This window comes from Cygnus olor, chromosome 1 (assembly GCF_009769625.2).
Source record: "Cygnus olor isolate bCygOlo1 chromosome 1, bCygOlo1.pri.v2, whole genome shotgun sequence".
NCBI classification, from domain to species: Eukaryota; Metazoa; Chordata; class Aves; order Anseriformes; family Anatidae; genus Cygnus; species Cygnus olor.
The window spans coordinates 184,688,845-184,703,769 of NC_049169.1; the positions used below are offsets into that span (position 1 = coordinate 184,688,845).

The window sequence follows — 14,925 nt, forward strand, 5'->3', positions numbered from 1 at the left end:
TTTGAAATGAATACATTATATTTAAATCTTCAAATAACCGTAAAAGAGTGTGGCAACATCTTATAACAGTGTCTAGTCTTTGTCACACTAAAAGGAGTTCATAACTTATGAGAAAAACTACATGTATTCAACCTTGCAAGCTATGATGTGGTGCATGGAAGGAAAAAATAATTGGAATACCTATGCTAGTTACACTTAAACCGATTTTTGCTTTGTAACTAGCTGATCTGACTTACATAATGTACGAATTCTTCTAGAGAAACAAAAAATAATCTTTATTGTAAAGACAGTCAAAATAGGTAAAACTAATTATTATGGAAAAATAAAATGTTAAGAAACACCATAAATAGCACAGGTTAATGTATTTTGTAGCCCTATTTTGCTGTATTTGAGATTAGATATATTTAAAAGTAGAAAATTATAAACATACAAGCCTATATAGTCCTGTTTTAAGAAGGTTTAAATGTGCAGATAAAAAGAAGTGAAAAAATGGCTGTAACCGCTGTCAGTGGGAAGTATCAAAGAGGTAGAGAAGGAAAAGAATAGGATTCTGCCTACTGTTAAGGTTAGGCAAAGTGGTCTGTCATCACAGATCACAAACAAAAATTAAGTACATAATTCAGAGTTTCATCTAACACATCAATGGTCACTTGCCCAGGTAGCCCATCACCTCAACTCTTTGGTTAATCTGCAAAGAATACCTAATGAATGGTAACTGTGTATTACTTTGATTCTTTTTTTTTTTTTTTTTAATCTATTCATTGGTTATTAATATTGTATTGGTTCAGATTTCATGAATTACATTATAACATCTCTTTATGCAATTCTACTTTAGTGCATTAAAGTAGAATTCCAAAAGGATGCCTGTTTCCCGTAATATAAAACAGAAATTTATAAGTGGTTTATAAACTTTATGTGGTTTACAATTTTGCAATTTCTTCGAATTTCCTGTATTTGACTACAATTTTACATAGCTATGCATATGCACACATATATGTGGACAAATAGGCACACCTCACAAGCATTAGTTATAAGATATGAAAATGGGAGACATTTTTACTTGCTGAAATGTACTTAAAATGTGAACATTCACAGATACCTAGGACTCTGCAGATTTTATTTATTTTTTTAATTCAAAGTAACAGAATATTCAAAGATACCTTGAAAGATGCACAATATTCAAGTGGATTTGAATGACTTTAATTACATGACAAAATAAGATTTTTTTTTTTTTTTCAGTTGTCGTGTTAATTATGTACTTTCACTGAAGAATGGAAACTCCACAGATACATACATAATTACAAGTAGATGCTCAGGATCAGGAACTGAAATCTCAGCTTCTGAAAAATCTCAGTTCTTCTTTCCTATAATATTCTGCTGAGCATTTGCTACTCAGTTTATTGCATATGCAATAAATGATTTGAACAAATGTACTTATTTGGACACATGCCTCTGCGCAAGTTAAACCTTTATCTGGTGTGTCTTAATTCAACTCCTATGAATTTGAACCATTTTTAGTAAGCAATGTTTGAAAAGCCCTTTGAGATTCTTGAATGGACTATGAATTTGCTTTATCAATTCGCAGAACACTCTTTGGTTTGCTGGATCCCAAGAGAAAATCCCATTTGGGAGCATGTTCTCAGCTAACTGTCTCTCAATTACGCTGTCATACTTTATTGATCTTATGGAGAAAAGCATGTATAGCAATACTGCACTCTGGCTGGAGTCCTAGTTTCTTTGCCTTCTGAGGAGGTTTTACATGATGTAAAGCATAGTATAGCATATAGCATAGCTATATATATATATATATATCTATATAGCATAGCTATATATAGTATAGCATAACACATAGCTATAGTAAAGCACATTGCTAATTTCCATCCTGCATACTATCCCACTGGAATATCTGCATACAAGAGGAAAAGTGATCAGCAGCAGGTTACATAGCCCTGCATGATTTTCAATTTTTCTTAACATCAAATAAGGGAAGATGAGACTAAGTACATCTATTTTGTGACTCAGGATCATTTTAAATATGAATATTTCTTGCTTCCCTTGTTATAGAGGCATGATCTTACCTCATTTTTTTTATGATCATTTACTTGCTGTTTACTTTTTATTCTGAATCTTTTCCATGTGAATAACACATTCTATTTCATTTTTCCCATCCGTTTGAAGGTATTTTTAAAAGTACAACCCTGACACATTTATTGCAATCACACTGAAAATTTGAGCAACAAATTTTTGATGACAATCATATGTTTCCTACAACCCTTATCTGAACATGCAAGAGAAATTTCTAAAATGTATTTTTGAAAAATGGTTTTAGATCATTTCAATGTTTAATTTTCAACATATCGTATATTTGGTAGATAAACACTATATCTTTTCAAATGTCATAATAGTAACAAGTTAACTAGAAGAGCAATTTTATCCTAATGTATAAAAGTAACAGAATGTGCAAATGATTAAATGGGAAATGTAGCAATTTTATTCTATGTCATTTCTGAAGACTGTCAAATTATGTAAGGTAATTATGACAAAAAGACATGAAGAACTGTGAATTTACACTACTACAATAATTTTAAAACTACACTTACTTATGACCCAAGTGTTTGAGAAAATATCCGAGAACCTTCAAAGCTTGCACCCATATACTCTCACTTTTGGAAGCCAATAATTTATAAATTACTCTAAAAAAGAAAAACAAATTCAACAAGGTTTTTAATTTTATTACTGAACATCACACACACAGATTGTATTTCACTAAACAGGAATATCTTATATGGAACTTATAACACTAAAACCCAATAATTTACATAAAATGGAAGGGTATACTGAAATCACCAAGCACAGCATAATAATTTGATTATGAGCTCTTTAGGTTAGAGGCATGGTGTCTTTTCATTCAGTTCAATGTTTCATACCAGAAAGAAAAAACCTTTCCTAATATTCTTCCCTAACTAGAAGAAGAAAATAAAAGACAGCCTGAGAAGTTGTAGCTTAAGACAAAAGGAAAAGATTGGAACACAAAGTCACACCACGGTGTTTCTTGAAGTACCTGGATGGTACAGAAAACAAAAATGTGGTTTGTTTGTTTGTTTGTTGCTATTTTGCTATAGAACTATAGATAGAAAACAATGTCCTAACTGTGAGTACAACAGGTCTTCCCTATACTTTTGTTTCAACTAGCGTTGCCATTCAAATAGTTTTAAATACAAGTAGTATCATGAAGTTTTAAATATTTTATAGAAAACACAGCTTGAATGTATCAGTGATAGGCATTTTTCTTCTATTCTTCTTGTATTTTCCAAAGTACAATACAAAATAAAAATCTATAGTAAACAGTAAATTATTAACAATAAAATTATTAATCTTGGAAAAATCCTGCATTACCACGGCAGGCAAAAATCCAACCAAACCAAAAAAAACCCACCCTGCTTTTCTGTCAATTATCAGATATTAAAAGTATGAACAAGCACATAAATATATAAGTTCCACAGACACCTTTTTTATTTTTTTTTTCAGAGAGAATTTGAGAGATTAGGACATTTCTCTCATTTTCCTCTTCTTTCCCCCAAATTATGTAAAACATCAGAAGACAGAATATTCAATGATTCTGAGATAGATACTTGGCTTTTTGATGTATCTTGTTAATTGTATATTCTATTTGAGATTGAGAAATAAGTACAGCAGTACATTTACCTTCAAATATAATAGTGATAACCTCAAGGGGAAAATTTTAGTCTCAGAGCTATCCAAAACCAGTCTGTTTTTGAAAAAGTTATATCCCGAATTAGTAAAATTGTACTTTGAAAGACCAGCAGTTGTGATATTTGTGTGAAAAAGAAGGCATTTGGAGAGTGATAATACTGGAACTACTTTTAAAATAGTTTCTCACTTCGCTGTCTTACCGTATCCCATTTCTCTGATCAAAAGCAGGTATCATGGATGCTGGATGTTCGGACATTAGTGCCACTAGCAGCTGCAGCACATCATGAATATTTTCATCCTGTATGACAAGACCAATGTTACTCCACGAACTAACCTCAACAGCAAGCTTCCCACAGAGCTGATACAAGTGATTACAGTAAAAGATAGGTAATTTCAGTAATGTACCTCATGCATTGTTAATAAGTAATTTAATATGCTCTGCAGTTCATCTTCTTTCACACCTCGATCCTAAAAAAAATAATAAAATAAAATAAAAAAGAATGGATAAATTTTCAGAGAAAACTAATTCTTTAAAGTATGGCCTAAGAAAACTTGGACTGAGTCACGTAATCCTACAAATTTACTATGTATACTCAAAGAACTAAATTCTCATTTTCACTACATTCCTTTTCCGTACCACTGTGGAAATACAAAACAGCCAGAAGTCAGGCCTCTATTACTGCTAGAAATTATTCTTATAGTGTGGGGTTTCAGATGGTATCAGCTATTACTGCCACTCTTCCAATTCCTGACGCCCAACCAAAAAAAAAAAAAAAAAAAAAAAGGAATAAGCTAGACCAGAAAATACTGTTTTTCAGTCTAGTCTCACATGGCAAATTATACCTCAACGACCATCTGTAATGGAGAGAAAGAAGAATCCTGGACTGTTTCAAACTGTGGTAGGACAAAAATAAATAATAAAAAAAAAAATAAATAAAAATAAAAGAATAAAATAAAGTAGTAACTGCAGAATCTAACTTGACAACTGCCATTACCTTATCCTTTTAACAATGAAGTATTTATCTACTATCATATACTATCATATAACAACTGCTCCAAATACCTGAAAGGTTCTGTACTATCACATATTATTTCTGCAAGTTCCTTTAATAAAATATATATAGCTTAGTTTGGTGAGGTTAATAAGAAATATTGTATGGATTTACTGCCTTTATGTCTGTCAGAAGTATGTGCATCAATTAAAATTAACAACCAGAAACAGTTATAACACCTGATAGGTATCAATTATTTACTACTCTGAAAGAACCTATATAACAGATATTAATGGTTTCCATTTGTAATTGACTGTTTTACCTTAAGTATAAGTTGTTTCAAAAACAGAAGCATAAATGCCCTTAGTGATATGATCTCTTTCTGTGAGGGCCGAGGACCATCTGGAAGAAGCAAAATATACCACATTTAAATATAAGCTAATTCCTTTAATGAGTGCAGCTTCTTCAGTTCCTACAACAGATCTCGTATTGTATTCATTATATAAAAGATCATATTTACAAACCTTTCAGAATAATGTTTTACAACATAATGCACCTTGAGTGATGTTTCATTTTTGAAGAAAAAAAAAATCCAGATATATATTTTTAAACAAAGACACGAGAACATGAAGGGCAGTAATCAGATCTTGACTCACACAAGTGAATTAAGGTATAGGCTCTGTAGGTGTTCTCATATGATCCAGGAGATGTAAATTCGAATATAGACAACCACTCTCTTTATTGACTAATTCTACTCAACTGTCCCAAGGTCAGTGCGCAATTCAGGATAAAAATCTAGTTCTATTGACTACACTGAATGAAATTCCACTGAAAACAGTGCAAGTTTAGACATCTAGTACAAATAAGCTTAGAAGGGTATGAATACATAGCTGAATCTCACCTAAAATTTTTGATGACAACTTGGAATAACTAGGCCACTATGTTAAATGCCATCAGAATGAAATCCAAAAAAGAAATTAATGAAATATTAGTGATGGCCATTACTTGCAACAGAAACAAGCCATTTAATCAAAGAGAATTACGGAGCATAAAAAGAAATAAAATCAATTTAAAACAGAAAAAAAAGTCTGCAATCCTTAATCCTTTAAAAAGTTGTGTTTGTAGAAGTACACTATAAAACCAAATCTAAAAAAAAAAAAAAAAAAAAAAAAAAAGAAAAAAAAGAATAAGAAGCAAAGACCTAGAATAAATATTTTCACTTGAACTTTGCTATACTGTATATTACATTCTCCCCTTTCATAAATAGTTAAGGTTGACCTGGAAATTTCTTTGTTAAATTTCTACTTTTCAAACAGTATGTGTCATACACTGTCATAAATTTTGCACGGTGAAAATCAGTGAATCATAATCTACTTTTTCATTAACCATTTTATCTTATGCTGATAAACACATATCAAAACTTAATAACACATATGTCTCAGTAGGATTTCAAATCCAGTTAAATCCAAAATTTTAATATATGTATTTATATATTAAATTTCGGGCTCCACTCTTCAAAGTGAAGTCATTGCTTTACACAGCTAATTCAGGAAAGTGCTTGTTGCAAACTTGAAGATGAGTTGTATTTGCTTAGCAAGGAAGAAGAAAAACACTAGTTAATCCTCTCAAGTTTCCTTCCCTGTTTCAGATGGAAGAGGAGGAGAGCTGAGTAAATTTCAGAAAGAATCAAATAAATTTCAGCCTTCTCCCCATTCCGTCATATGTCACAACTGTAAGGATATTGTTGTAAAAATCTCTCATATAGGCTTTGAAGCTATAGGAACAGTTTTCTATGAATACATTCTAATGACACCATGAAACACCCACTTCCTGTTGTAAAAACAGAATTGAATGTTTTGGTACTAAATGCACTACATTAAAAACTGCATGTGCTTTTCTGGCGATGGTGTTGCTAGCCAACAGCTATTTTTTCCCTTAATTGAAATGCAGAATCTAACTCCTTTAACTGCATCACAGAAATCTGTGTCTTCGCATTGCCTCTGTCCTCCTACACCTTACCAGGTTTCATAACAGAAAATATCTGAAAACCAGGTCTAAAAAACTGAGGTGTTTTGTCTTTCCTGAAAGACTGTAATTATGGAAACAGAAAATGGAACAATAAGGCAATGGAGAGCTCTTCAAAGCCTTCTTGTAATAGAAATTTCACAGGGTGGATTAAAAAGAAAATATCCCAAATTAACTTGGAGCCTCTTCAAAGATACCTGAGTTTCATAGTTATTCATATACTCAGTAGTTTCTCTGGAGATATAGAAGAACCCTTTTGAGTTCTTCAACATGCAAAAGACACAAAAGGAGTTCTTGCTTGCAGGTTCTATGCCAAGCAGACAGAACAATGTGGTTTTTTGCTTTTGTCCTCCATTACTGATTTTTTCTTGTATTTTAATTGTGTTTTGAATCTTCATTGCCTTAGAATCAGAAAAATAGGGACAGTCTCTACTCAAAAGACTTAATTACTTTGAAAATTAGAAGAGGACTGGTGAAGAAAAATAACAGAGGCTAGAGAAACTGGACGCTATGTAAACCAGTTAGCTACAAGTACTGGAAGAACGGACTGCACAGCGATAGTAATGCAAGAGTCACCTGATACAGACTGAATGCAACAAATCTGGGAAATTGTAAGGATACATAAAACAAATTAACCACTGTAATTTGTTATTTCATCGGACTTTTTGACTTCATTACTAGTTGAAGAAGTAATACCAGACAGATTTATTAAAAAAAAATAAAATGGTATTGTTTCCTGTGGAAATTGGTTTCACTTTTGCTGTACTTCCTGATGTCAGGATTATTTCACAGGTTTCCATTTAATGTGGTCTTCAAAAACAAGTCATTTTTTTTCCTGTCACCTATTTATAACTGGCAATTGAACCAAAAACAAATGATCAAACAAAACACAACAATAAAATAAGAAACTCAATTCCATAGTATTAAGTGGAAAACTTGCTTCCTTTATGTACATGTACATCTGAAATGTAAAACTATCAAGCAAAATTATATAAAAAAAATGTATCAATTATCTATACACTTTGAAATAGTGTTTCTAATACATGAGAAGGAAACAAAACAACATAAATTTACCATAGTGAATAAAGAAAGAAATACTAGTTTGAAATACAAAAGCAATAATGAAAGAGAAGATAGAAAACCAAATCTGAAACAAGCATTTGAGTTTTTTAAGTAATTCGAAATGTTTGCATGTCCTGTTTTATAAGCTGAATTGCAGAAGAATCAGGAGGTGAACTTTCACTTTTTTTTTGAGAAAAAATGTTAGTCAAATAAGAGGGTATACTAAACTCAGCCAGTACAGAAAACACACCCAACTTTGTGCTTTATTAAGACAGGAGAAAGCAATAAAACTTCAAAGCAGAAAAATGTCTGCAAGTAATAGTAAATCAAACTGCTAATATTAAAATGTGTTTCAATATTGCTATGTAAAAAAATGACAAATATATACAAGAAGAAAGCATTATACTATTAAAATGTCTGCATGAATAAGCTTACTTTTAATATGACAGCAAATTATCTGAAAACAGTATAACATGGTCAAATTTCTGATATTGGCAAGATTTATATCAAAGTTTCTTTCAGATTTGAAAGGTCTTATGCCAAGTTAGCTTAGAGTTTCAGTTGTCTCTGATAAGGAGATACCATATTTCATTCTGATGCGCTGGAAGGAAGGGATGCCATCTAGAGGGACCTGGACAGGCTCAGAAGGTGGACCCATGTGAACAACATGCAATTCAACAAGGCTACATTCATGGTCCTGCACTTGGTTCAGGCAATCCCAAACATGAATACAGGCTGGGTAGAGAATACATTGAAAGCAGCCCTGAGGAGAAGAACTTGAGGGTACTGGTGAATGAAAAACTCCCCATGAGCCAGAAATGTGCGCTTGCAGCCCAGAAAGCCAATCTTATCCTGGGCTGCATCAAAGGAAACGTGGCCAGCAGGTTGAGGGAGGTGATTCTCCCCCTCTACTCTGCTATTCTGAGACACCACCTGAAGTACTGCATTCAGCTCTGGGTCTCCCAACATAAGAGAGACACAGACCTGTTAGAGTTAGTCTGGAGGAGGGCCACAAGGATGATCAGAGGGCTGGAACATCTCCCCTATGAAGAGAGGCTGAGAAAGTTGGAGTTATTTAGCTTAGAGAATAGAAGGCTCAGGGGAGACCTTATTGCTCTCTACAACTACCTGAACGGAAGTGGTGGAGAGCTGGGGGTCAGCCTCTTCTCACAGATAACTAGTGATAGGACTAGAGGGAATGACCACAAGTTGTGCCAGGGGAGGTTCAGGTTGGAAATTAGGCGAAATTTCTTCTCAGAAAGAGTAGTCAGGCATTGGAACAGGTTGCTTAGGGAAGTGGTGGAGTCACCGTCCCTGGGGTGTTTAAGGAAAGGTTGGATGTGGTGCTTAGGGATGTGGCTTAGTGGGTAATATTGGTGGTAGGGGGATGGTTGGATCAGATGGTCTTGGAGGTCTTTTCCAATCTTAATGATTCTATGATTCTATGACCTTATAGTGGACTTCCAGGCCTTAAAGACCTACAAGAAAGGTGGGGAGAGACACTTTTTCAGGGAGTGATGTGATATGACAAAGGGTAATGGCTTTAAACTAAAAGAGAGTAGATTTGGATTAGCTATTCAGAAGAAATTTTTAAATCAGAGGGTGGTGAGGCACTGGAACAGGTTGCCCAGAGAAGCTGTGGATGACCCATCCCTGAAAGCATTCAAGGCCAAGTTGGGTGGGGCTTTGAGTAACTTGGTCTAGTGGAAGGTGTCCACTAGGGGGGTTGGAACTAGATGATCTTTAAGGTCCTTTCCAACCCAAACCATTCTGCAATTCTATGATTTTCTCATATTGTGATATTTTTCTGTTTCTTACAGTAAAACTACCACTCAATAGGTCTCATTCTTTCATTCTGAAATATCAAATGACACTTTTGAGGCAGCAAGTCTAACATTCACATCATTGTATTTTACAAGCATAAGTTTCTTGCTTTTACAAACTTCTCTTTACACACTGTTTTACTTTTTAACAAATGGTAAACTTGCAGATAATACGTGGCAGTAGTGGCTGCATGCTGTTTAATAAAATCAACACAAAAACAACATCCTGGAACAGTTAACTTCTCTGATTTATTAGCACTGGTGAAGTTATGAATTGCTGAAAACAGAAGTGTAAAGAAAAAAGCATAAGGCAGTATTATCTACAGCTTTTTCTATTTGTAGTATTCTAAGATTATGAGCCTGAATCAACCAGATTTCCACATCACATTGGCAGATTGCACTTAACGTTAAAAAAAAAAAAAAAGGATGTCTGGGGAAGAAAAGTAATGAAGTAATGTAATATCCAGTCAATCAAACATTTTGAAAAGTTTGGGGGAATTTTATCAATCGATGAAAATAATTAATGTGTGTTCAATAAAACAATATGAAATTAAGTTAATATGAAATGAAATTTAGCAACCAATCACCTCAGCAATTAATTTATTTCCACAATTATTTGATTGCAAGTCATCGTAATTATTACCCCTGTACTAGTCAGAAGCAGAAGCAACCTGTAACATAATAGCAAAAAAAATCTTACTGTCGATTTGCTGATACAGTGCTATGTCACTGATCTTCTTCCCTGGCAAGCCAACATGTTCAACTCAATACAATGAAAGTCATTTTTAGACAGGAAATACTACACAATACAGCTGTATCAAATACATAGGACTTTCTGCAGTCTAAGCAACAGGGAGGAACAAGGAAGAAGTTGAAATTAGGTTTATCTGGTAGGTTAAGGTAGGTTTATCTGGAAATCTAGCTGACAAAAGGAGGAAATTCTGATCTAGTGGATAACAATATGTATTTTGAAAAGGTACACGGACTCACCATATATAAAATGCCTTCCCAACTACACTACACAGGCCTTAGTAATTGTGATTTTTGTTGTCGTACCACTACACCAAACAAACAGTAATCTGCACTATCCGATTACATTTCAGAGAGCTGTCTAGTTGTATTCTTACAGAAACACATGTGCCTAGTTTGGAATTGACACAAATGAGAAGAGAATGTACTACACCCTTAAAATACATAAGAATTAGAGAAAGGATAGGGAAGTAAAAGAGCCGTATGTATGCTAATTCAGAGTAACTGATTCATTTTTCATTCTTAATTTTGTGTCCTTGTGTACCCCATGTCTTCTGCTCAGATTTTGGTGAATACATTATATATTTTTTGTAGCTACTCAGGTGACCTTACATATATGAATACTCAAAAGATACAGCTAACTGCAGAGAGGCAGATCTGGGCAAGGAAAAAGCAAGCCATACCTCCTGCAGAAAGAAATGTCACACAGTTTCCACAAAAGAGCAAGCCTAGCCATAGGGAACTCTGTAACACGCAATACCTTTCCAAAGTGTTGTTAGGTACTAGTATCATGACACAGAACTACAGGAACTCTTTAATTAAAACAAAACAAAACAAACAAACAAACAAAAGAATTAGAGCAATAAGTAGACAATATTATCCAACTTGCAATCTCAAACTAGTTGAGCAATTTTCCAGATCTCTGTCTAGATGTAAATGTAGCTGACATCTGGAAACTTTACCTCCCAGTAGCTGGTCATTCAACAGTCACAAATAACAGTGTACTTATAAACTCATCAGCTGGGCATCTAACTTCCTAATTCCTCTCTAGCTCATTTCTGGTTAACCTGCCTGGAGGTAAAACTGTACCTAAGCAGCACTGCAGTGCAATCTTCATCAGGACATCGAAAGCATGAGGCTGGATAGAGTCGGCCCTACGGCAAGATTCAGCTAACCCTGCTTGTAGACATCGACAGTGTACTTGTCTACACATGAGACAGGTTTCTAACCTTCCACTGAAGTCAATGGAGGGCTAGTCAATATAGCCAATGGAGTCTAGAGAGCGAATACCTTTCAAACCAAATAGCTCTCTGTCTCTATTGACTCAGGCCAGGATTCAGTTTCCTAAACACACTTTCCAGTGCAATTTGACACACCATAAGGTATCTAAGATATCTACACATTGCTAGCAGTGAAACACAGGACACCTGCATCCTTCTAGAGCAGACCCTGAAAGGGAAGTAGGATGCCCCACAGAGACTAAAATAATGCTTGAAAACCAAATGCTGGCAGCTGAATCCATCCTGTATTCCATTGTCTATTATCGGCAGACATCTAGCTCAAATTGAAACACCTACTTTGTAGGTACCAAAGATGAATGCGGCTTAATTCCATTTGGGCAGAGGGAATCCAGAGTCAGTATCAGTGGAAAATACTTTTTTATCATTCAAAAAAAAAAAAAAAAGTCCAAGCTAATTAAGGAACAGCTGCAGTTAATTTTCATAATCTGATATTACAAATTTTTCATTCAAATGAATAGAGAACAGAAGCACATTGTGCTTTTGTTAGTTATTTTTAAAGCAATTTTTAATTATTCTATGAAGAATATAGTTAGCCTAACATTATACTGTGAGATAACTGTGAATGAGGTCCCAGCTCCACTTTTTTTTTTTTTTTTGTTAATAATAAAAATGGTAGGAACAATTCTTATCCTAGATTAAGCATCCTCACAGACAGCTATTCCTGTGGGCCTCAACAAGTTATAATTCCACTGCCTGTGAGTATATATAAGAATTGTTCCTTCAATTTTTATTTATTCACAAAATAATTGCATACAGCTATGCACATAGCTCCAATAATAGAAGAATTAGCCAATAACTTATCTGTATTCAGATTCTTAAACATTTGCATATTTGACAGCAGTACTGCATCTCTCAGTTGTTCAATTTTTCAGCATGACAGTAATGTAGTAACAGAATAAAGATAATTAATAACGTTCTAATATCAGTTATTTTTTAAGAGACTTTCTGCCAAATCCTCCCTTCTTTACACAAGTAGTCTGCTAAATGTAATGACATTACAGCTGGAGTGTATAGGATTACAATGATTTGATGCTCTGGTTAATACACATCTGTTACATGCAGCATTTAGCCTTCATGTATTATTGTATTTTGTTGTTGCTATTGTTTGATGTTTCCTGAGCTAGACGAAGCACCTGACTATAAACAAAGTTACATCAATCTCTATTTTGTAAGGACAATATTATCGAACTGGAAATACAGCTTTAGAAATCTCAGTAGTAAGAACAAGAGGCTTCCACTCTGTTTTCAATGTCACTTAACCCTACAAATCAATCATTATGATATTCAAACCCCACAAAACTTTGTTTGGTATATGAGATACACAAAATTTCTTCTTTGGTACAGAAGAAGAAGAATCAGCGATTTTTCTATGTTTTTAAAGTAGCCCCACATAACACTGAAGACCAGAGTAAGAATCTGTTGGGAATACACAAACATAAAGAACGGTGTGAGTAACTTGCTTGTCAGAGTTTTACTAAAAATACTTGCACAGTCATTGTATTGTTGAAGACTGGTACTGATTATTGTTGATTACTTACCTCCTTTCTCTATAAATCCAAGGAGCTTTGACAAATTTACATCACAAATCTTGCTATACAGGAAGTGTTTATAATATATTTCTTATGCACTGTACTTACCTAACCCTTTAGGAGTAATGCCACTGCTATCAGCAGGATTAACCACCCAGTAGTAGTATTTCAGTGTGTGCATTAACTGCAATACTGTTCCTACTCTGCGTATAGTGTTATAGATTGTAGCAGTTCCAATGAATTCAGCTGACAAGTAGGTATACAAAGACAGCTGTACCTAAGAAATGAAATAATTATTCGCATAGGTGTAAGTTAAATATTAACAGCTTTAATTTGAAGAGTTGTTAGGACTTACTTTGGATATGATATAAAAAAATATAAAAAATTACAAATAGCTTTACAGACTGCAGGGACTAGATCGTCATCTGGCATGACCTCCAGAAACTCCTTCCAACCTAAATTGTCAATGATTATGATTAATGCAAAAATAAATGTGCTGGTTTGTATTATATTTTGTGTTTTTATACTAAAAGTATATGTTTTTAGATTTCAGGACCATGCCACTTTTCACATTCGTCCACATTTCTGAACTGTGATTTATTAGGGAAATATTTTTTTCACTATAATCAGAGATAAATGACATCTCTTTTTATAGTTTTATGAAACCAAATACATAATTTAAATCAAAAGGAAAATGTATGTGAATGTGTAATAAAAGATAGCTTACTTTTTGCTTACAAATAAAAATACATACACTTATGCTTTATCACTAGGAAAACAATGCAACCACTTAAGAAGGGACTGGGTTTCCAGAAACAGTATTTTGATAGAATTAGCCAGAATCTTAGGCAAGAATATAACTACTTTTACAAATGCATAAGACTCACTGGAGATTATAGTTAAGCAGGGGATAGACTGCATGATCTAAAAAGTTTTTGCTATTACCATGTTTTTAATTAAAAAAAAAAAATGTATATACACATATATATATATATAAGTACCATGGTATATAAGAACACTACTATTTCACTTCACCGTATAAGAGTCATAACATCTTTCAAATGTACAATTACCTTTGCAGGGGTATGTATCCAGATAGCAGGATTAAAAAGGATGTGATCACATAATTGCTTCAGCAGAGGTGCTCCATGAGACAATCCATCCAAATATTTTGCAAATGATAAAAATTGTTCCAGAACTGCTCTGGTTATGTGAACTCTAGATGACTGGGGAAAAATAAAATAAAAAAGGATTTTTTTTAACTTCTTCATTAAAATACAGCAGAAATATTAAACGATATTTTCACCAGGCTCATTTTTACTAAATATATGCAACCTCATATGTTTTTATTTCATTGGATATGAAAGGAATATACAAAAAGATATCAACAACTTATACTTCGTAATAATATTTATGATCATTCTAGGACTACATTTTATGAGTTCAAAATATTAATCAACTCAGTGTAAATCCTTTTTATTTTTTCCTTTTTTGGTTGTTTTAATACAAGCCAGTCAGCATTCTACATCCTATGACACAGTGCCTTGAGAACTTCCATCTGAAGTCCTTAGCTCTCCTTCAGTTAGTTTGTGTGTCTTACTGAAATTGGGTTTATCAACATGTACATACATATTACTGGGAAACTTGCTTTGTTAAACATAAGTAATTAAGGATTTGGGTTCAAAGTTTCCTCAAATTTTGAGAGAGCTGTTCAACTTCATAGCATATG

At 33.6% G+C, this 14,925-nt stretch overlaps 1 protein-coding gene across 9 annotated transcripts in view; it reads right to left on the reverse strand.

Moving 5' to 3' along the window:
* Positions 1-14,925, reverse strand: part of NBEA (neurobeachin) — a 514,211-nt gene that overhangs the window by 355,696 nt on the left and 143,590 nt on the right. For all 9 annotated transcript variants that reach the window (XM_040543716.1, XM_040543666.1, XM_040543691.1 and 6 more), the window contains exons 12-17: positions 14,270-14,422; positions 13,305-13,473; positions 5,029-5,108; positions 4,120-4,182; positions 3,915-4,012; positions 2,601-2,693 (exon numbers count right to left, since the gene is read on the reverse strand). In XM_040543716.1, the coding sequence (XP_040399650.1) occupies positions 2,601-2,693; positions 3,915-4,012; positions 4,120-4,182; positions 5,029-5,108; positions 13,305-13,473; positions 14,270-14,422 (656 nt within the window). The remainder of the gene's footprint in view (positions 1-2,600; positions 2,694-3,914; positions 4,013-4,119; positions 4,183-5,028; positions 5,109-13,304; positions 13,474-14,269; positions 14,423-14,925) is intronic.